We start from the raw sequence: 22,756 nt of genomic DNA, 5'->3' as shown, positions 1-22,756 counted from the left end.
ACCAAATGTCCACAGGTACTCAAAGTTTTTTGTTTTTTTTTACACTACTCATATTTGGCAGGTAGAAGGTAAATATCTTCCATACAGGTAAAAGTCCACTTTATGTGCTTTTGTGATACTGAAGGACATGTTGAGTCCACCATTTCACAGGAACACCATATTTACACTGAAAAACAATGTTTGCAAATGCTGAAAGAGTTTATTTTAAAAAAAAATAAGATAAGGGTACACAGTATCAGGTGTCGCTGAGATGAGGAGTTTTTGGGGCAGTAGTTAAGTCAATTCAAAACATTGCAGCTTTAACCGGAGCATCACAGCTTACCTCACTCATTAAATAACCCGTGAACTCTGAAGGCATTTACATAGTTTAGTTTTTGTTTGCTGGTGTGGTGCAAATGCCTTTACTGACTGCTCTCATTTACCCAACAGCAAAATACCACCTTCTGTAACTGAACAGCAGCAGATTAGCTCCGTATAAATCACATACAGGATTACCACAAAGAAACTACCAGATTTCCATCTCTAATGTTGGTCTAAAGCTCTCCTCACACCCACTTTTGCTTCCTAGAGTCAACCTACAAGAAACCAAAAGAAGCAGAAACTCTTTTCACCTTCCTGATTGGCCCAATCAACATAAACACGCATAAAATTCACAATGAAACCTGCACGACTGACTCCATAGACCGCCGGCACATAAATGTCAGCTTACTGAAAGGAGTTAAAAGTAAGCTGCACATAATTATAATAGGCCAGGTTTCAAAAGGACCTCTAGACATCAATATAACTGTAACAGGACACTGAGCACATTATAGTTTGGGAATTCTTGAATTTCCACTCTTGTGTATAATCTAATGACATTTGCATGTTATTTAGGCTTAAACTCCGGAGAGATCCTTTACACTGTTGTTGTCACTGGAATGCGCTCTGGTTACAAGCTCTCTTACGCTTTTTAGTAGAGAAACTAGGCCATTTGTCTCCAGACTTTGGCACGCTGAAATCCCCCAGCAGAAATATATTTGTTTTGTTGAGCAGCTCAGTTTTAAAATATGAATTCAGCCACCATACTCCAGCTAAGGAACAAGTAAAAACCCTGATTTTTCTGCATATGTAATCATAAAAAACAAAGACAGGCCATATAGGAGCAATTGAATGTAGCATTTTCACGTTTCAGTGGATTTTCTAAAAGTAACCATGATTTCCTTTTTGAAAAAGAGAGTTTAGTTTTGGCAGAAATATTGGTTTCACTTGTAACTTTACATTCCGCAGCAGCAAACAGAAAAAAAGACAAGAAAAGCTGTAGTTCCCTGGCATACCTACAGACAAACATCAACATGTGCACTTTTAAAATGACACGGCTCCATGTGGCGCCTGTTGAATATCTGAGCTGTTGGCTGCTGCGAGGCGGACCTGCGTCCCTCCCGTCTGTTATCACCAGTGTCTGGACTCGATCAGGTCAGCTCGCAGGCTCAGTCTCTTCAGAGTCTCGTATCCGACCACAATGAGCACTGACGTGGGCGTGGAGGAAATGACGCGGGCAGACAGCCCCTTGGTCAGCCCGTACGCCCCCTCCTCCACCAGCAGCTGCTTGAATGTCCCAATAACAGACGTTCGTCCCTCCACCTTAAACAGACAGGACACATCACCTTTGCTAAGTGCAATAAAACTTATCGTGAGGCTTAAACTCTCCAAAAAAACAACAAAACATTATTAATGCCTAATTTATGTTTGCTGCTGCAGTATGGACTGTGTCAGAATTACTGATTTATCAGTACAGGAGCTCACAGACTCCCAGACTATACAGAGGAACATGCTTTAACAACTTTCTGGAGAAAACTTTGAAACAAGACGCAAAGAAATTTCACCGATTTTGTCTCAGAGTAGAGCTGCTGCTCCTTCATATTAAAAGAAGCCAGTCGAGGTGGTTTGGGCATCTAACTAGGAAGCCTAAGGATGCCTCCTGGATACCTCCTAGTGAGGTGCTTTAGGCATGTCCATAGAAAAATGAAGTTCTACATAGAGTTTGCTGACAAGTTCAAACAAATGTGTCACACAAAATCTTTATGTTAGTCTGGTCCACATTGAACACTCAACCAGTCACCCCATAATGTTTACTAGTCTTTGTAGCATTTAGTAGAGAAAAATTAAGGATTCTGGTTACATATTTATCATACTTTTTCTTCGCTCACTACTAGAAAAACTCAGTCTGGTCACTCACTCACTGTGCACCATTTCCACATAGCCTCAGGCATTACAAAGACCATGCACTAATGAGCTGGCAGCGTAAAATCCATTTTATTTGGATCACACTTAAATGCATATTTGTGTTCTTGCATACAGCTCTGGGAGGTAATGTCTTGAAAAGCTCATGGATGCAGAGGACCTGTGAAACAGCTTTTAGCTTTAGTGTCACGCACAGCTGTGGGTTATCTGAGTTTACCTGGACTCTTGCACGAACAACATCCATGGGGTTGGTGATAGTAGAGGCGGTTACTGCTGCCATCGGTCCTGCAACAGCCTGCAGAATCAGGTGGGGGCACTCACTTGGTGCTAATAGGGATAACTGCTCTGGGAACACAAAAGATACAAAGTAAACAGCGTAAGGTCAAAGCGGTTCATATCCACAGGTTTTCCTGATTCAACTGTTGAAGCTACGATCTTCATTAGCAGCTTCCTGCCCACTGAAGACATCCTTCTGACTCTCTTGTATGGTTTCGTTTTTATTTTGCATACTGAGTATTTTACATGATGCTTAAAAAGTGACCTACCTGCATAAAAATGATAAAAAGGCCACCAGAGAGCACTGTTCGGGATGTACGTGAGCAGCGATGCCACGTAGCCCCGGTAAAATCCTCTGAAGCCATCGGCAGAAAATATCTGTACCGTAATGTCACGGCTCTGTCCGAAACTCAGTTTGTGCTTGGTGGTTGCAAGACCCACTTTGGGTTTGGCCTTGAAGCGTGTCAGGTGCTCCCCTTGTCCTTGCATCATCAGATGCTGTGACACTATGTCTATGGGCACAGTGATGGTCTGAGCCACCAGGGACGCCATCCCTCCTGCCACCACAGACTTCACTGTGTTGCTGGGCGAGTACTGGTTCACATACTTGCGCACCAACTCGTAGGTGGTGATGTAACCCTGTCCCGCGATCAGGGTTAGCGTGTTGACCATGAAGCCACGATAAAGGCCGCGCACACCCTCCGTTCGGAGAATCTTGCAGAAGGCATCGAAGGTCCCTGAGTAGAGGCTCTTTCCCTTCTGTACTTGCAGGCGGGTGCGGATGACGCTGGCTGGGTAGACGGTGGCCCTGGTGGTCAAGGTCATGAAGACACCCAGGGAGTAGAACTTCCTCTTGTCCAGGTCCTCCCATTCGATAATCTGGATTGCACCTTTCTGCTGCATGGTGCCAGCCTGGGCAGCGACGCACCACTAAAGCTGCAGAACAGCACTGATCACCATCCTGCCTGCAAGAACCAGAACCACTCACCATTAAAAGTCCTGCAGTCAGATAAGAACACACGTATTTGTTCATTCAGAATTTAGACCCCAGATTACTGATAGGAGACATAACCATTTCCTCACAATTTCATGGGAAAAAAACCCAAAAAGTAACAAAAGCTGCAACTGCATTTTGGGACGTTACTTTTAGTGTGACTGTTTCATACACTTCCACTGAAAATCAACTGAGAAGAGCTCGAACAAGTGACTATCAGGTACTTTTTCCTTTAAAAGGAGACCTATTCTACTTTTAGCCACATGCCTCTGGCTGTGAAAGCAGCTATCCCACTGACGTGCTGTTCTAACCTTTCACCTCCAACAGGCAACCAATCAGAAGAGTTCCAAAATAAAAATACTGGCAGATGCCAGAGCAACCCCTCAGCCTACTGGCAGATGCATCTATGTACATTTTTCTTGAGTTTTGTGTTCACGAGATTTTCAGAAAATTTGACCTCTGACCTTGACCTAGAAATTGAGGTCACCAGTATTCGAACCCCACCAAGATGTTTACTACGTGCAGCTATAATATTAAAATCCTTTTTTCTTGAGTTATTATGTTCATAAAGTTGGGTGTTGACACCCCCCAACTGGCAGGGTGAACGCAGTACCCGCTCCGCCACAAAAGGTTGTTCAGAGTTCACAGGTGATTTCCTTTAAAAAATAAAATGCTGACTTTTAATGCTCTGGGAGTTTTCTTCTATCATCTTATTGTCATGTGCTGCAGTTTCTTTTTTGTATTATAAGTGAGCAAGCTACACAAAAGAAGCGAGCGCACCTTCTGCACCAGGACATAAATGTCAGTAAATCAAAACTATATCATTTAATCCCTGCAAAGCCTGAACCATTGAAATAATTGCCAGAGTTCTTTTTTTTTCTTTTTTCTTTTTAAACTGGAAGGCTTAATAAACCTTCTGACAAATTAAAAAAAAAAAAAAAAAGTAAAACAATTTACTTATGAGTTCTAATTTACACAGTCTTACACAACTTACACAAGTTGTGTAAGCTGCACAATCTTGCACAATCTTACATAATCTAGCTGGGGGGGGAGGGTAGTTGCTTCAGAGCAGAGGTTTTTCCACAGAATTTTCGGTGATAGCTGATAAAATATAAAAGGGAAAACAAAAAACACTGTAAATCACACCTATTTGGATGCCATCCAAGGAAAAAAATAACAACAACGAGACTCAAACCTGCAGTAACATAATGTCATTTTGTCAGATAAGACCAAGAGTAATCTCTTTCACTCAGTAACAAAAGATGAAGCAACTTTTTCCATTGAAAACTTTGATGGGACCTAAATTCTCATCATAGATAAACTCAACTCCTTTTGAAGCTTACATAAGAGAGAGATCTCTACAGCAGCAGTGTAATTACTCTGAGGTGACAGTTATTTTTTTATTTATTTATGTTTATTTAATATCGACTTTACTTGTTGCCCATCAGCAAACAAATCTAAAATTTAAACATGCTAATTTTTTTGGCAAAATGACTAATTTATATCATCTGGGCAGGTTACATTAAACTAAAAATTTCAGCAGACACATACAAAATCTAAACAAATAAACAAACACAACCCAGACAAGACACAAATTAATCACATATATTATAGTATTCAAGGAGTCTGACACTAAGAAAAACAAATGGTGCCCACCCCTGTTCTGGTGCAACCTCTTAGAAAGAAAAACGTGGGAACGCCCCTGTACATAACGTCGCTTTTCTGTTATGTGACGGCGGGAAGGGGGGTAGTTAAACTAAATAGACCTATTTGCGCCATGTACACTAAAACCTAACACGACCTCCACGACAAGAGTCGCAGCACTGCCCTGTGTGAACGTCTAATCTAACTTTAACTCCTTCAAAAAGACTGGTCGAGAAAAGCGGAAGCACGTGCAAAGGCAGTGTGCACTTGCAGTTTGTTAGCTAGCAAACAACGCTACTGATCCCATGCTGTGCGAATTCGTCCTTTTTAAAGAAACAAGGATTAAACATAATCACCCACAAACACACCAACTAACCTTGCAGGCGGTCACGAAGCTTCTCTTCCGTCGCCACTGCTGCAAACCCGAGTTGTTTTCTTAAACTCGCACGGCCTGCTCTGCTACAAGAAGGGTCATATCTTCCGTCCATCAGTGCTGCGAACAAATGTCCTCAAACGTGATAGGTCATGACCTGTGTTCTTCCGCAAACTGTTCTTACAAATCTGCTTAAACCTCTGCTAAAGAAATCAGGGGACGGAGAGTTGTTTGCTCTTTCAGGTGACCCCTATAGTTGGTATGTTTACGTAGTTACCTGCTTGTACGACGATAATGGTGCCTTTAGGTCCTGAAAAAAGCGTTAGAATTCCAACAAATCACACACAACCAATGAGAAAATTTTAATAATGTAGAAGTTTTTACTCAATCAAAATGAATCCATAAACGTGGTTTATTGTTTGTTTGTTGTGTTTACCGGTGGCAGTCTATAAATGCACAATAAAGTTCTCACCTGTAACTGACAGTTAAAACTTTATCCTTGCATAGTCCGAGGCGCATTGAAGGTCGCAGGCACAGAGACGGTGGCGCTATACTGTCACGTGGGGCCTGTGCTTTTTAAAGTCACAGTGACTCATATTAGTGCTTCTGTGTGCACAAATGAATTCCTCATTAGTTCATGTATATAAACTAACTATGAAATACATTTTGAATAATTAATGTTTGACATATGGGACATATTTTCTTTGTTTTAAGCCGTCGCAAATCCCACCTTATACTAATTTAGAGCACAATTGATATATTTCACAAATATATTGGTATCAGTTTATGTTGTATAATTTGCTCCAGTGGGAAAAAAGCACGAGGTTTTCACCGAACTGTTTAATAAGTATGACCTCAGCCCAACGGAAAACCCAGTTGGGATAATCTTGAAATATTAAACAAATCAAATGACAGGGCCTTTTTTAAAAAAGATAAAATGCTTCAGAATATAGATAGAAATAAGCGAGTGTTACCTTGGATGTTAAAATGATTGTTTTTATTAGAAACCACTATTTGGGTGTCAGTAAGCTATTAGATAATGAAAATTCCCCAGTCGATACATATTATTAAGGCAGTCTGCCAATCATAAGCTAATTCACCCTTAATTTTTACACTGCAATTACAATATTACATTATAATATTATTACAATATTTACAATATGAATCATTATGTGCTAATTTACACAAAAACTACTTATAAAAGATTCATCCAACCGGGGTGTGACCTATCGCAGCTCACTGTAAAACAGTCACAGTAATATATATTTTTATAGTTTCTTTGTTTTTTCTATAGTGTATAAACATGTCATCAAATAAAAATTTGTCTGACATCTTACACGTGCACATGCATGGGATTAAAAAAAATGATGCCATAAAAGATTTATAGTGCATGCTCTTACTGACCCTGACTTACTGAGCTGAAATCAGTGGCTGAGGCAGGTAACAGCATCTCAACTTTTAGAATATTTAGAGTATGCGATGCTCCTGATACATTTAAGATAATTTGGAAAGACTTTATGGACCATGTTAAAACATGCACAAACAGCCACACCTTACTCACACACACTCCCTATATTGAAATTTATTAAATAATAACTTTATGGCCTTCATCTCTGTCTTAGCTGCTGATCATAATAAGATTAGAATATGGTTAACAAGATTCTTGTTTATGTCCGCATATAAGTAAATCAGTCAGGCAGTGTTTATTCCAGACTGATGGTGGATAGGAAGAAAATCACATAAAATACAATAAAGAAGATAACAAATAAAATACACCCAAATTACTGTTGTCTCAGTGAAGACTGATAACATGCAGGGACAAACTTTATATCTGTTAAGCTCACAGTGATTACATTCTCAGAAGGGCCAGGCTTGGAGTTATATTTATACATGACATTTCTTGATAAGCTTTAAATATACTGGCTTCAGCAGTATAACATCTCTGAGCCACCTTAGTCTCTTCAACAACAATCTCATGGTGTCATTATGTGTTACATGAAGTTTTCTTAAGCTTGCTTTCCTGTAGTCCATACACAGGTGTTCTGTGTACAGTATGCTCTAAATAAAGAGATCTTCACTATATCTGTTCTGCTGTTCTGTTAATTGGATACCACTATTTGGGAGCTAATAAAATTAGCAGATATTACAATGAAACAACTAACATTGAGGTAATTACTTGTTTATGTTTCAGGTTTTCTAAAATGTTATGTTTAAATTTGCAAATGATGCAACTAATTATGACATAATTTACACAACAGTTTAATTGGTAAACACCAAAAACCATTCACCAAATATATATTACGGATGTTTTCTTTTAATTACTCTACAAGCAGATTTATTAGTTATCACTGCATGGGTGAAAAACGATGTTCTTGTTTAACAACCCTCACTTAATAAGCTATACAATATGTTTTATAAATGTTGATATAACTCAAAAACCACTATGTTGTAGCTTAAAAGACTGTGTGAAACCTGTCTGTTCAGTGCTTACATTAACACAAGTCGTTCGTATGTTTCTAAAATTACGGTTAAAGTTTGCAAATGAGACCTCATTGATTATGTGCAAATTTGCAAAAGGATCTCATTGAAAAACACTGAAAAACAGTGAACTAAATATATATTTTGAATTCTTGTTTCCCAATTGTCTGTAAAACATGCTACGGAAGAAAAATAGCACAACATTTTAAAAATGACCAGTATATGAGATAAAACAAACAAACAAACAATAAGATTTTGCTGTAAAAATGTTTTAATTTTGTCAGTAGTCGACCGATGGGCGTGGCCATAGATCTCTGTGATCTGATTGGTCGGCTCCGTGCTGCCTGCTCAGTAGTGAGAACGAGTCGTGTTGATTTCAGAAGTCATCATGGCGCACACTTCCCCAGTCAAAGGTAAAGGGATTTCTTCTCTTAACCTTCCGTTAGAGCTGATATCTGATCCACCGTTTAGCCTAAGACACACACGCCGCTTTTATAAACACGTCCATGTACTGAAAACTGCTGTCGTTAGCTTTTTAAGATTATATTCACTGTACGCGGCGTCACACTGTCAGAGACATAAAAGCTAACGTTAGCTAGCTCGTTGATGCTCAGTGTATAACTAAACAGGGAAATTAGCTCATACCGCAAACCAGTGTTGTCTTTCTCTTCTTTTCGTTTTGTAACAGCTGTAGCGTGCACTATATAACAGTAGAGTTTGTGTCAAGTACCTTGCATTTTCTTATCGCTTTAAGATGTTCACCCGGTAGAGCGATAAGTAGTTGGTTAGGGAAGTGTGTGCTTCACGATAAGAGGCAGCGTTAGCAGCCTGTTAGCATTGAAGCCGTCTTGCTCTGCTTGTCATCAAGAGGCATGCAAAGGTGACATAATGTACGGAGACATTATTGTTATGTCGTTAGTAATTAACATTAGCATCAAAATAATATCATTACAAAGTGTGATTTCACGGTATATTATCAGTGCGAGCTCTTTGGCTGAGATCTTTTGAAAACGACTTTATAAATACAATACAATACGATACAATGCAGTGACACCGACCGGCAAACACCCCCTATGGAAAAAAATAACAATTAAAGAAAAAAAAAAAAAAGATCCAGACGATTATTTAGCTTGGGCTGATTTTGCAGTAATTATGTAGTCTGCGTAGCAGTAATATATTTCTTTCAGGAAGCCCGCTGCTTTTATCGGTGGATACAAGTCTCCAAAAGGATCTGTCTCCACTTCTCAGGATTTCATAATGAGCCAGTGTTTGAGTTTAATAGTCTGTAATATGTTCTTTATATTTTCCATCCTCACAGTTTTTGCATACAGTGTGTAAGAGATGAGAATACCTGCTGGGCCTGAAAAGTGAAGCTACTTTGACCTGCTCCAGTAATCACATACGGTTGGGGTCCGCATATTTGATATGGCTTATTGTTTTTTACACCGGATGCCCTTCCTGACACAACCCCTGCAAGGGATTTGTGTCTGCTCTTGGGCTCGACCCAGGGATCTTTCATTTGTTAGGGGAATTTTAGAGGTTAAGAACTGAACTGGTGCATAAAAAGAAAAATAAACTGTGATGAAAATGATAGATATAGCACAGATGTTCAAATCATTTGGGTTTCATATTTAGACATATTTTCATTTATTTCCTTCCTCCTGGAGTTGGAGATGGCCATCCATTGTTCTTGTGTTAGTATTTTAATATCTGCATGGATAAAACTGAGCTAAGTTACGTCTTGTTTGTTTGCTGCAACAGGAGCAATTGGATGCATTTAGAGGAAATATTGCAGATAAGCCCGATAAGAAACCCCCAGTATATAAACTGATGTATATAAACAGATTTGTAGGATTTCACTGAATGGTTTTATATGTGTTTATTTACATTTAATTTTAAAATAAGTGCGGGGCCTTTTACTCCTTTTAGGATTCCTTAAATATACTCTTTGAATTTAGGAATCAAATTCTACAAGGGAGTCTTTATGTTAAAGGTGGATCGTTTTGAGGTAGTTCTGCTGTGTTGAATAACTGTTTTTTAAAAAAAAAAGGGAAAAAAAAAGAATGTTGCTTTCAAAGTAAGAAATCTGAGCGTTAAAGTTACAGCATGATGTCCTGTTGAGCGACCACTGAGCAATTCTGTGCCAAGAATGCTCTCTGTGTAGAGGTTTACCACTCATTCAGCTTAATTTTTTCACAAATTCAATCAATATTTAACAGGTAAATCCTGATTGGACAGCTCTCAAGATTTTGATCCCAACCTGTCATGTCATGAAGTGCAAATGGGCTTATTCTTAGTTTAGGTTCAGCTAACTACATTCTACAGGGGTCATTTTTACTATGCTTAAAGACGAGAAAAGAAGTATTGAAACTAAATGTATATCGTCTGCTTCTCTTTTTCTGTACTGCATTTTCATGTAGTTCATTTGTAGCATGCATTCTGTGGCTTTTCAGTCATAGACTAACCAAGAAACATATGTAAAATATCACTTCACGCAGGGGTGTAAAACATATAGCTAAAGGGCAAGAACCAGCCTTCCAAAGGGACCAGTCTGACCCACTGGATCCACTTTCTAAAGTATGATGCCAGGAAGCTTAGTGTTGTAAGTTGTGAAAAATTGATTAAAGCACTTTTATAGCCATGACCTTTTATACCACATTAAAGGTAGATGGTTAAACCAAAGAGCTGTGCTCACATGTTTTATTTCTCATGACAGTAGACTGGCAGCATGTGGAAAACCCAAGACTACTGCTCTAAAGACACATCAAGCCGGTTGTTCATGGTTCATTAAATGGGAACATTTTGAGGCTGCATTTCTTTACTCTAAACAAAAAAGAAATATGTTAATTTTTGTATGTAAAGAATTTGACACCTCTGATCTAAAGTGAAGTTTGAATACACAGCTACTGTGAATGGATTGGTTCTTTTGAAGCCCTTTTCAATTCGAGCACTCGAAGCACTTTATACCACACTCATTTACTTAGATGAACACGTTGGAGAGAATTCAGTATCAGTATGTCGCACAATGTTGCAATTGGTATGCTACAGCCCATCGCCTAATGACCACTAATATCACGACATGTAAAAACACAATTGTAAGCCTCCTGCCAGTCAGGTGTCTTGATTCTTTCCCTCATAAAGATGACCTCCCCTGTACTCTTAATGATGATTTTTGACAGTATATGTCAATAAAGTTGTGGTCTGACCATTCAATAAGTTCCAGGTTTTTACAAGGGTAGCCCAAGTAAGCAGTGTAGGTACACATTACTCCAACTACTGTGCACACAGTCACACACAGTCATTTTGTTCTAGAAACAGGTCTGAAATATGACGTCCAGAGAGGAAAGAGTGTGTCCTTGTCCTTAAATAACTCATCATATAAATGATAAATGCGCAGATGCTTATTGGTTAAAAAGTGGGCTTGAAAGAAAGAAAGCAACAGTGGAGAGGACTGTTAAGTGGGGAAGCATAGGAAAAAACGAGATCAAAAAAGCAGCACAAGAAGCACAGACAATGCCTTCAGTGGAGAATTTTCATTGTTTGTAACACTTCACTTTTTTTGGTTCCCATGCCGGCAGGAGCTAAGCTAAGGGACCGAGAAACAATAGTAGCCAACAAACTGGTTTTTCAACATATTTTTCACGCAGCCCCTTTGATGAGTTTGCAGCTCAAATATGTTGATGATGGTCATCAAAGCTCTGCATGGGACTGTTCTTCAACCTTAGTGGTCCCTTAAGTACTCTAAAGCCTAACCTGATCAAAGTATTAGATGTAATTTTCTAAGTTTAAAAAAAAAACCAAAAAAAAAAAAACCTAAAACTAACTGAAACTATTGTTTAGATAAAAATCAATTTTCTTGCTCTTATAACATGGGGTTAGAGCAGATGGAGTAATTCATGCGAGTCAGTAGGTAGTTAAGTTTACTTGACTATTTGTATATTTCTCAGGCATCAGTTTTATTTTCATGAGTGTATTTTTATTTCTTTTCCTTTCTTGCTGCAGAGCACCCGTACAGCCATCTAATCGACACACTGAAAGATGGCCAGATCAAGTTCTTCAATCCATACAAATTAAACGATCCCCGATATGGTGAGTTCAGGCCCTCTGACTGAAATGTTTTTACAGGATATGATGTTTTTAAAGACACTGCAAACTCTTTTGTGTCTCAGGATAGTTGTGTAAGGTAAAAGGATTGTCTTGAAGTAACACTTAAGAGGCATCGGTGTGTTGGCGCTTTCATTTGTCAACGAAAGCACATCTCGACAGTTAACAGTTATCTAACAGGGGCGGTTAATAAAGTGTTAGGCCTAATTACCCACTGTTTGCTGTGGGAAATAACTGTTTTGTTTGCTCTGTGCAGACAAGCTGCCTCTATCCATCCGTGTCTTACTGGAGGCAGCAATTCGTAACTGTGATGGCTTTTACACAAAACAAGAAGACGTCCAGAACATCTTGCACTGGCAGCAGGAGCAGAATAAAGCTGAGGTGCCATTTTCTCCCGCTCGGGTCCTCCTGCAGGACTTTACGTGAGTTTCACAGGGCTTTCTTTGCATCAGCGCTGTGGTCTGTGTGTTGGGAAAACATGAGATGAAATCACTTTATCTTCAGTTGGAGAAAGCAGAATGGATAGATGAGTGATAAGATGTTGGTGACGCAGGTGACCCACCAGCAATTAGCTTATCAGATCCTTTGTCATCTTTCTTTGTTTTCTGCCATAAACAAGTATATATATATGTGTGTGTGTGTGTGTGTGTGTTTATATAAATTTCCATTTATGTCCCTTTACAGTGGTATTCCTGCAATGGTGGACCTGGCAGCCATGAGAGACGCTGTGGCCAAACATGGTGTGGATCCTAGCCTGGTCAATCCTAAATGCCCTACAGACCTCATAGTAGATCACTCATTACAGATTGATTATAGCAAATGGTATGTTTGTGTTTATATTAACCGTTTTTGTGAATGTGAATTCTCTGTTGATTATCATGGAAAGTCAGATTGGTAAAAATATATTGTCGCCATAATTGTGCTGCTTTGCCTCACGAATTTAATGTTTCTTTTTACATTTTTACTCACAGTGCCATACAAAATGCTCCCAACCCTGGTGGAGGGGAGGGTCCAAGCCAGGGGCCCTCTCGCTCAGTACACTCCAGGCCTCCGTCCAGAGGGGGCGCACAGTGTGGAGGCCAGCGGGGCTCCTGCAGTAAAGTGGCCTGCAGCGACCCCCCAGCCTCCCCAGGTGGATCTCCAGCCTCTGTCCAACAGATTGAGAATACACCTCTCCTCTGCCCTTTCCACCTGCAGCCTGTCTCTGAGTAAGTTTTAAAGGATGCTGGGGGGAGGGGCTAATATGCACCATGAGGATAATTAAATGAAAACAGCAGTTGAATACAGTAACTGAGCTGTTGTGCGGTTATGTTTATGTGCTGATAATACATTAGATCAGATGATTTTACTGGCTGAGGAAATTGTGCAGCCTTTGAAATTCTTGCAGATGTGGCGTTTCTGTTTGCAAATGACCTGAAGAGCATGAGAACATCTGATTATCATGAGTTGACATACGTCAGTAGAAGTTGAATTCCCCCTTTCGCATGTTTGCTGATGACTTATTCCTTTTTTTTCTGCAGAGTTGAAACAGCTTTGAGAAATCAGGAAATGGAACTGATCAGAAACAAAGAGAGGCTTCAGTTCTTTAAGGTAAAACAAGAAAAATGACCGCTGCTACTGCAGTCTTTATATGATTTGTAGTTTTTATAACCGAGTAAAAAAGAAGTCACAGTTATGGGTTATGTAGCAAAACAATTTTTAAATGAATAAATGCTAAAATTTTTGATACTGTTTCCAAACAGTGGTGTTCAAAAGCATTTAAGAATGTGAACGTGGTTCCTCCGGATGTTGGTGCAGTCCACCAGTTGAACTTGGAGTATCTGTCCCGAGTGGTGCAAGTCAGTGACGGTTTCATCTACCCTGACAGTGTAGTGGGAACCGACTCTCACACCACCATGATTAATGGCTTGGGCATCCTTGGCTGGGGTAAGAGATTTTCCAATATTTTGACAGTTGTTGGCATTTTGTAAACATGAGAAAATGCTCAGTGGCTGTAATGTACACCTGTGTTTGAATAGCTATTCTGAGAAATGAGAGGAGGCGATAAAGAGACACAAATAAGTCACATACTAAAAGGGCAGCAAATACAAAAAACGGATTATGTCCAAGACGGTAACTTTGCAATGCAAACTTCTCTGCTTCTAAATTTACACTCTAGATAAAAACAAAATGGGACACTGATATGAATACAGATGTATTACAGATATATCCACCACAGAGGATAAGTGGCGCATCAGTATGCAGTACATGTAGGGAATTCAAACAGAAGGTAGTTATGACATTTTAGAAAATCCTGGAATAATGGGTAAATTAAGCACTGTGAAATGATTCTTGGAGAAATTGTGGGGCACATTGCCTTAAACCAAACATTTTTTGGAGGATGTATTTAAGGCACTTAAACAATTCCTTGGTCAGAAATTTGTGGAAGTTTTGACTCAAATAATACAACATTTTCTAGGGATAATGTAACAATTAATTTCACCACTTAGATGGTTTAAACCTGATCCTTCACCGTGTAATATTTTGGCTGAGAAAGCCCATGGAGACTCTCACTTAGAGAAATGATTAATGAATAATATAAAGATAATAAATTATATAAAGATTAGGTTTTGCAAGCAGGCCAAACTGGTATGATGTTGTAATCGTAGCCATGCGCCGATGGGAGGGTAAAGTTCTCCAGCTGATGATGCACTGATTTACATAAAACAGAAGCAGTTAGTTCATTTAGGTAATGACCAGCATACTAATGAAAGCAGCACAAATTAGCAGGTCAAAAATGAGCAGATGCATTAAGGGATATAGCATCATGCTAACCTAAATAATCAAGTGTACGTGTGTGTTTTTATGCATGCACTGTGTTTTAGAAACATTACAACGTTTCAGATTTTAAAAAAAGTTGAACGTTGTCTGTAAGGAACTGCTGAAGACTGTGTGTGATCTGACTGTTTAGGAGGATTTAGAGGAGTGCTGCTTTATTCTAGACTGTTCCACTGTGTAAACTTTAAATCTTCTCAAATCTCAGTTGACAGTTGTGCAGAAGAAGCAGACAAAATATTTTCTGTCAGATTGTGATCCATATGCACAGAAAGAAATTATTAATGTACCATGTGTATAAAGTAGGATTCAGACAATAATCTAACACACTTAAAAAATAAAAGTTGTTCTATGTGTGTGCACTGCTGAGAAAAGACATGCAGAGACATGTTCAATGTGGAACAATTTTTGTAACTAAATGTAGTTACAAATGTAACTAAAAACACTAAAAGAACATCCATATCCACACTTTTCACTCACAATATTGATGCTGCGCCCTTATAGGAAATATTGACTGGAGCTTTTTAACATCAGAATAGTTTTTTTCCGCTGGTGCAGACAAAGTGAAATAAAAACTAAGATAAAAACTCTACAATTTTTACCATATTTCTCTCTCAGGAGTCGGGGGAATTGAGTCTGAAGCCATAATGCTGGGCCAACCAATATCTCTGACTCTCCCTCAAGTAGTGGGCTGTAAGCTGGTGGGCTCCATTAACCCGTTGACCACATCCATAGACATCGTCCTCGGTATCACAAAGGTCAGTCTTCTCTTATGTTTCTTTATGTGTTGAGAGAGCGGAGCTGTGGTATGAGGATGCACCGATCTGATGCTTGGATCACCTATAACTCTGACCCTGACCCACAAAGCAAGGTCGACCTTCAATGGCAACAGGCCAATCAGATTTGATTATATATAAATAGTAATGAAATAAAAATTAGAAATAAAATATGACCAACTAAATTAATTTTTTGCTTTATCTAATTTACTAAATAAAAATGGTGTATTCTTTTATTTGTTTTATGAAGCAAGAGGGTGATATTTAGGTGCCATCTGACATTGAAATACAGCGTGAGAAACACAATTAATCAGTATAACACTGGTATTGGTCAGTACTTTGTAAGACGCCTAAAGGCAAGAATATGTTTCGACACTGGTTTGGTGCATATTTACTTTGTAAGAGGCAGGTGTTTGTAAAAGTGTAATTTTATCATTGTAAACTATAGAAATCAACGAAAAAAACTGAAGGAGGATTCTGTTGTATAAAAGTCATCTTGTTTCTTTATGTGTAATTATTTCTTGTGCTTTCTTTTTCTAAAAAAATTTTGTCCAGCACTTACGGCAGGCTCGGATTGCTGGGAAGTTCGTTGAGTTTTTTGGACCTGGAGTCTCCCAGCTGTCAGTCCCCGACCGAACCACCATTGCCAACATGTGCCCAGAGTACAATGCTACTGTCAGCTTCTTCCCTGTCGACCAAGTCACACTCAAGCACTTTAAAAAGACGAGTGAGTTAGTCACAGCTTCTGTTTATTTTTATTATTTACTGTTTATTTTATTTTATTTTATTTTTTAGTTTCCCAGGCTAACATGTCATTTTACACCATTCCAGATTTTACCCAGGAAAAACTTGAATTGTTGGAGTCTTACATGAAGGCTGTAAAACTTTACCGGAGCTACGATGACCCTTCAGAAGACCCCCAGTACTCTGAGGTAATTTGTCCAAGATGTGATCTCTAAAAGTCTCTTTTGAAAAGTGCAGACTTTTAGAGATTTAATTTTCTTAATAACTTTACAGTACATTGCCAAAGGTTGAAATAATGAGGTCATTGTTTTTGCAAATGATCCTTGTGAGCCAAAAACTCAGTTTCAGACCACCACTGTATTCTCCAACTGGTTGGCAAGTTGCTAGGTGAAGTTGGTCGCAGTTTGCCATGGTTGACCATAGTCTGAAGGAAAGATGCCAAATTGTCTGCAAACACTTGCCGACCACTGGCCGAGCATCAGTGGAACTGTGAAACGTGCCCCGCACACTGGAAACAGAGAAATGTCCGCCTCCAAAGTTAAAGCTGCGCCTTTTGAAACATGTTGGTTGTGCCAATAAGGCACAACTTTTGCTTGAAAGGTAAACGGGTTCGATTTCCATATTTACTTCACCTTTTCAGGTTTCATTACTCAGCAAATAGTTGGCCAGTGTTTAGCAGAGAAGTCTGCTTCATCCATGAAAACTATGGGGAACAGCTGCAGTCTAGCAGAGACCACAGTAATCTCAGGGAACCACTCGCCAACCAGTTGGGGAACAAATGGAGCCTTTGGGGGGGCTTACTGACTGACTTCAAGGCCTGTGTCACCGAGGCCTAATATGATTGTTTTAGGAACACAATTTTGACTGTTGGCACAGAAGCCCCACCTACGCTTTAGCCAGCCAATCAGAAGATGGCTGGTTAGAGGAAGAGGAACTAAAACTGGTTGTTTTAGACAGTGGGTAATTCGAGGGGCAAGATATATTTGTAGTTGAAAAAGTATGAAAAGTAAAACTGTGAATCATTTAAAGTTAAGTTGAGGCCAAGAATACAAATGTGGAGATATGTGATTTTGAATTAAAAGTAATAGATTGTGGTGTGGTGTTCTGTTGATATGAATATGTTTTTATGAAGTTCAAAAATGTAGTAATGACACTCTGACAAGCCCTATAGAAGCTATGTTTGCAAATAGCAACCTAGAGGTCAGAAGTAGAGGTCATAATGAAAGAAATTACAACTACTGATCTTTGTGCAGGTGATTGAGTTCAACCTGAGCTCCATGGTGCCCTATGTGAGTGGACCGAAGAGGCCGCAGGACAGAGTGGCTGTCAGCAGTATGAAAGAAGACTTTCAGAGTTGTCTTGATGAGAAGGTAAGATGCAAAAACTAAACAATATAACTTTCAAGTTAACTCTTGTGTATTTTGGTTTTCAGTTAAGCTGCAGGATTTGCAGTGTAATTATATTTTCTTTGGTTTGTCTTTAGGTGGGTTTTAAAGGCTTCCACATCGCTAAGGAGAAGCAGGAGATCTGTGTTCCTTTCTTGCACGGTGGTCAGGAGTACCAGCTGTCCCATGGTTCAGTGGTCATCGCTGCCGTCATCAGCTGTACTAACAACTGCAATCCATCTGTTATGTTGACTGCAGGTAAAGGACTGACTCAAAGAAAGAGCCAGAAAAAGTGCATTTTCCCCTCAATTCTAGCATAAAAGCTCTAAAGCTTGGAGCTGTTGGTATCATTTTTTTAGGGGATATCAAAGTGTCACATCACAATGTCATAGCAGCATGATGTGTTTACTTTTCCTTGTGAACACAACAAGACAAGCCCAGACATGTTCTGACAACAAGAGCCTGGTGACAGTCTCTAATGATATTTAGTAAAATGGAGCTACTTCAGCCCTCTAAGAGAGCACCATGCTTTGCAAATAGAAAGAGCTAACAGTGGATGGAAATTACTGAAGCGGTTAGATGGTGGAAGCACAGCTGATTAGAAAGTTTGACGCAAGATGCAACATCACAGAAAATAAGTCTCTTTTATTACGTGAGAATATTGTGCAGCTCCTGATGAGTTACAAGGTTAGTTAATGTTAAACTAAAGTGTAAACAGTAATTTTATACTTCATTATTAATGTTTTATAACTTCTAGGGAAACAATGGCTACTTTTGTGGTTACATTTAACTTTTGTGTCACTGTCGCTGCTGCTGACACTTTATTTTAATAGAGTCACACTTTGAATTAGGTGGTGTGTCATCACTCATGCAAGCTCAGTAGAGGATACCTTTGTTTATTTAAACGTATAAATCCTGCTGCCTGCAAGCATCAACAAAATGTTGTTCATTATTTTATATTGATATGAATATTATTATTGTAAATTTCTTGAAATAATTTTTAAGCTGTATTGCACACCCATATCAGCATCATGTTGCCTGTTTTCACTGGCACTCTTTTACAGTCTGCAGCACTGCATAACGTAGAGTTATTTGTGATTGACAGGGCTTCTGGCCAGAAAGGCTGCAGAGGCCGGGCTTCTCGTCAAGCCTTATATTCGGACCAGCCTGGCTCCCGGAAGCGGCATGGTCACGCACTACCTCAATGCCAGTGGAGTCCTGCCTTACTTTAATAAGCTGGGGTAAGTGTATGTACACAGCAAGAACACAGACAGACACAAATATCTCTTTAGCACCAAGACAATAACCTGGAATAAACAGGTTAAATACTGCCCAGCTAGTAGTGAACACATAATAAAGTGGTTTGAGTCCTCCAGGAGAGTAGAAAAGCACTGTATAGGAATCAGTCTATTTAAATGGTTAAAAGTGTATTTCCACAAAATCTTAAAGTTTTTGTGTATGTATGTATTGTGTGAAGTTAGTCTGTCTTATGTAAAGCACTTTGTTTTGTTTAGTTAAAAAGAAATGTAAACATGAAGCCTCAGTCACACAAGCCTAAATGCTGGCTGGCAACTGATTAGCGAGTGGTTGCTAAAGTTTGCTGGATATCACTGGGTGAACCAGCAGTCTCCGTTTCCAGTCTACGCTGCAGTTTGTCAAGTTTCACTACCATTTGGCAGTTGGTATCGTCCATGCAAACTACAGAGAACCTGGTAGTACAGAGGAACCTACAGAGAACAAAGCAATCATAAGGAGGTTTTTGGTGAAGCACAGTTTGTAGTTTTCTGGGTGTGGCTAAGGTTATCAGCACTAGCACCAGCAGGCCTCTTTCCTTTCAGATTAATGTGGTTGCAAATTGCTCCATTTGAGCGGTTCTGTACCAGGTTACTGAAATAAACCTACATACTAATGTGGATTTGTTTGACTGTTGTTCACGTTGCTTGTGTGAGAGAGAGCGGTGCTGTAGGCCGGGCTCTGTAACATCTTAGACGAGTAGTTTAACCGCCGTTTTTATGTAAATAAAATATGAATAACTAAATGAACTGATCTTGTCTGTTGCCGACTGCTGCAGGGTATAGCAACATTTAATCTAGCCGGGGTGTTTTGCACCCATCCAGAGTTTATAAAATTGGGTTCACCATGAAAGCATAAGGATAAGCTTCTGAAAGGCATGTTACTGTCACAACACAACCTTTAACAAATCTGCCCAAAATTACTGTTTTAAGAGCCAAACAATACATCAACTTTACCGAAAGCCCTTCATAAATGTATTTATGACTTTATGTTCATTTTAAGTTCTTGCATTAATGTTCATGACCAGATAGCTGCATGGTTTAGAAGTAAAAAGTTTGGAGCTTTGTCAGCATTGTGATCTAAACCAGTAAAAACTTTGAGCTTGTGTTAATTACTACCTGTTCGATGCAAGGTTTGTGTGCTAAGGTGGTGACGCAAAAGACGCCGGAATGATTCATATCCTTTAAACAGACCTGTGTTGTCATTTCCATGACAGGTTTGAGGTGATTGGTTATGGCTGTGCCACATGCGTGGGGAACACGGCGCCATTGCCAGAAGCTGTCGTGGATGCAATCAAACAGGTAGGATCCTCATCGGGCTGAAAGGAGCTGCTGCTGATGCTGTTAGAGCAGTCTTCATGATCTCTTTTGGTCTAGGGGGATCTGGTGGCCTGCGGCGTGCTGTCTGGTAACAGGCATTTTGAAGGGCGACTGTGCGACTGTGTGCGTGCCAATTACTTGGCATCTCCTCCCCTGGTGGTGGCTTATGCTATTGCAGGCACTGTGGGAGTCGACTTTGAGAAGGAGCCTTTAGGTAAGAAATGCGCTCTATTAAAGGGTTTTACCTCAGAGCTGAGGATCGTCAGAGGATTTGGCAGATTACACTGAAGGGGCATGTTGTGATTCTATGTTTTGTATAAGCCAAAGAAAACCTTTATTGCTAGAAATATTAAACAAAAAGCATAAAAAAGACATCCTGAGGTCTCGTGTTTGTATTTACATTATTTCATTTTCTCAATACAACTTGAGAAATTCTTAAATAAATTCTTACAAATTTGGTTTCTTGTTTGTTTGAGTAGGTTTGACATCCGATGGGAAAGAGGTGTATCTGCGAGATATCTGGCCGTCCAGAGAGGAGGTCCAACAGATTGAAGAGGACACAGTATTCTCCTCCATCTTTAAGGATCTAAGGGGAAGGATGGAGGTCAGGATATGAGCTTTATTACCTTTCTTCAACTTCTAATGCAGTTGCTGCATAGCATGAGCAGCAGTACGGTGCTCCTTCAGTCTGTCTGCACATTTGGAAACAATGCACATAAAAAAATGCTTTTATTCAGTAGTTTGAACAGATCTGAAGTAGAACATTTCCTTGTGTTTTCGATCTGAGAGAGAGGTGTGGAAGAGTGTGGAAACTGATCCTGAATTGCTAAAAGCGTGACACGGATGACTGGAAAACATTCTTTGCTTTTTCTATTTAATTAATGTGATTTCTTTCTGTCTTTCAGAAAGGGAACACATTTTGGAAAAATGTTGAATGTTCAGACTCTGTTCTTTTCCCCTGGGATCACAAGTCCACATATATCCGATCACCGTCTTTCTTCAGCAAGCTGGTGAGCGCTCTGTGCTGCACATCCTTTGACTGTATGTGGACCTTAGAGGAGATGTTTTTACTTCCCTAGTGTTAAATGTTTGAATGCTTCCGTTTTCAGAGTAAAGAGGTGCCTCCTCCTCAGTCAATAGAAAACGCACATGCCTTACTGTTCCTTGGGGACAAAGTGACCACGGACCACATTTCACCAGCGGGCAGCATTGCAAGGGTCAGCGCTGCTGCCAAGTACCTAATGAGCAAACGGTCAGTTTCAGCCTTCAGCCCTTGTGGACGCATACACTTAAATCTTTCAAGGCAGCTTCAGTTGGACAGCTTTGTAATCAACCAAAGTCAGGTTTTCAAAGATGATGGCAATGGTTAAAACTTGGGTTTAAATGTTTGACTCTCTAAATGAGAACATTTCAGCACATATTTAAAATCTAAAGGAATAAGTGGTGCAAAGGGATTTGTAGTTAAGTTATCTGCTTCATGGTCTCGATGGTCCCCCTGTGACATCATCCATGACTCGTGCCATCACAGAGCAGCAGAGGAGGTTAGCGTGCATCTGTTTGTGTTAGCACTATCCATCCTCCATAACACACAAACGTAAAACACAAGTTTATTTCTCACCTAACTGTGTGGAGATGCAAAAATCAGCTCAGCTGGCGAGCCGTCACCATTATTGAATCAACCATAGGAGTATGGAGGGAAATCAAGGGTTTCTTTCAGCAGAGTTCATACATTATGAACCTCAAGCATTTAGAATTTAAAGTAATGTTTGCAGAGATGATCAAATGAAATCTATCAAGAAAAGCAAGTCTTGTAAACCTGAATTATGGTGAGATCTTTTTCACTTTGAAAATTGAAGGTAATTCAACTTGTTTCAATTTTATTTCTATAGCATAAAATCACAGCAACAGTCCCCTCAAGGTGTTTTTTATTGTAAGAAAACGATTCTACAGTAACAAAGAGAGAACCCAACAATCAAGACAAACCTCTGAGCAAGCAGTTGGCGACAGTAGGAAGGAAAACCTCCCCTTTAACCTGATATTGACTAATATTGTTGACTTTGAATTTGTTCCTCAGACTGACACCACGAGAATTTAATTCATATGGCGCTCGCAGAGGGAATGACGCCGTGATGACCAGAGGCACATTTGCCAGCATCAAGCTCCAAAATCGATTCATCGGAAAACCAGGCCCGAAGACTTTGCACATTCCATCAGGCCAGACAGTAAGTGCAACAAAACCTCAATGGTTTCCGTTTAACTTTTGACAAATATTGGGCTGTTTTGGTTTTGCTGATGTACTCACTCGTGCTGCATGAGCTGGCTGTTACCCCAGGCGG

The 22,756-nt window shown here is 39.6% G+C and overlaps 2 protein-coding genes across 2 annotated transcripts in view; one reads left to right on the top strand and one right to left on the bottom strand.

Annotated features, from left to right (window-relative positions):
• Positions 1 to 208: 208 nt before the first annotated feature.
• Positions 209 to 6,044, bottom strand: slc25a44a (solute carrier family 25 member 44a). The gene is made up of 5 exons (XM_085168737.1): positions 5,980 to 6,044; positions 5,511 to 5,817; positions 2,766 to 3,461; positions 2,438 to 2,565; positions 209 to 1,620 (listed from the first exon to the last, which is right to left on the bottom strand). The coding sequence occupies exons 3-5, from the start codon at positions 3,397 to 3,399 to the stop codon at positions 1,429 to 1,431; spliced, it is 954 nt and encodes a 317-aa protein (XP_085024863.1). The 5' UTR covers positions 3,400 to 3,461; positions 5,511 to 5,817; positions 5,980 to 6,044; the 3' UTR covers positions 209 to 1,428.
• Positions 6,045 to 8,287: 2,243 nt separating this feature from the next.
• Positions 8,288 to 22,756, top strand: part of ireb2 (iron-responsive element binding protein 2) — an 18,367-nt gene continuing 3,898 nt past the window's right edge. Inside the window, exons 1-19 of the mRNA XM_085168730.1 lie at positions 8,288 to 8,398; positions 11,988 to 12,074; positions 12,346 to 12,511; positions 12,774 to 12,911; positions 13,061 to 13,297; positions 13,610 to 13,679; positions 13,832 to 14,015; positions 15,522 to 15,661; positions 16,235 to 16,406; positions 16,511 to 16,611; positions 17,677 to 17,793; positions 17,907 to 18,066; positions 18,914 to 19,049; positions 20,318 to 20,402; positions 20,478 to 20,634; positions 20,900 to 21,024; positions 21,326 to 21,430; positions 21,530 to 21,672; positions 22,495 to 22,642. Of these exons, the coding sequence (XP_085024856.1) occupies positions 8,374 to 8,398; positions 11,988 to 12,074; positions 12,346 to 12,511; positions 12,774 to 12,911; positions 13,061 to 13,297; positions 13,610 to 13,679; positions 13,832 to 14,015; positions 15,522 to 15,661; positions 16,235 to 16,406; positions 16,511 to 16,611; positions 17,677 to 17,793; positions 17,907 to 18,066; positions 18,914 to 19,049; positions 20,318 to 20,402; positions 20,478 to 20,634; positions 20,900 to 21,024; positions 21,326 to 21,430; positions 21,530 to 21,672; positions 22,495 to 22,642 (2,496 nt within the window). The 5' untranslated portion in view covers positions 8,288 to 8,373. The remainder of the gene's footprint in view (positions 8,399 to 11,987; positions 12,075 to 12,345; positions 12,512 to 12,773; positions 12,912 to 13,060; positions 13,298 to 13,609; positions 13,680 to 13,831; positions 14,016 to 15,521; positions 15,662 to 16,234; positions 16,407 to 16,510; positions 16,612 to 17,676; positions 17,794 to 17,906; positions 18,067 to 18,913; positions 19,050 to 20,317; positions 20,403 to 20,477; positions 20,635 to 20,899; positions 21,025 to 21,325; positions 21,431 to 21,529; positions 21,673 to 22,494; positions 22,643 to 22,756) is intronic.

The sequence above is a fragment of the Neolamprologus multifasciatus genome, chromosome 7, assembly GCF_963576455.1.
Source record: "Neolamprologus multifasciatus chromosome 7, fNeoMul1.2, whole genome shotgun sequence".
NCBI lineage: Eukaryota > Metazoa > Chordata > Actinopteri > Cichliformes > Cichlidae > Neolamprologus > Neolamprologus multifasciatus.
Note: the sequence above shows the minus strand (reverse complement) of the source record. Positions and strands in the feature narration are given on the sequence as shown.

Coding starts and splice junctions, on each gene's coding strand:
- slc25a44a (XM_085168737.1), bottom strand. CDS start 3,399: ATGCAGCAGAAAGGTGCAATCCAGATTATCGAATGGGAGGACCTGGAC. Junction 2,566..2,765: donor TTTTTATCATTTTTATGCAG/GTAGGTCACTTT, acceptor TTGTGTTCCCAG/AGCAGTTATCCCTATTAGCA. Junction 1,621..2,437: donor TTGTTCGTGCAAGAGTCCAG/GTAAACTCAGAT, acceptor TGTCTGTTTAAG/GTGGAGGGACGAACGTCTGT.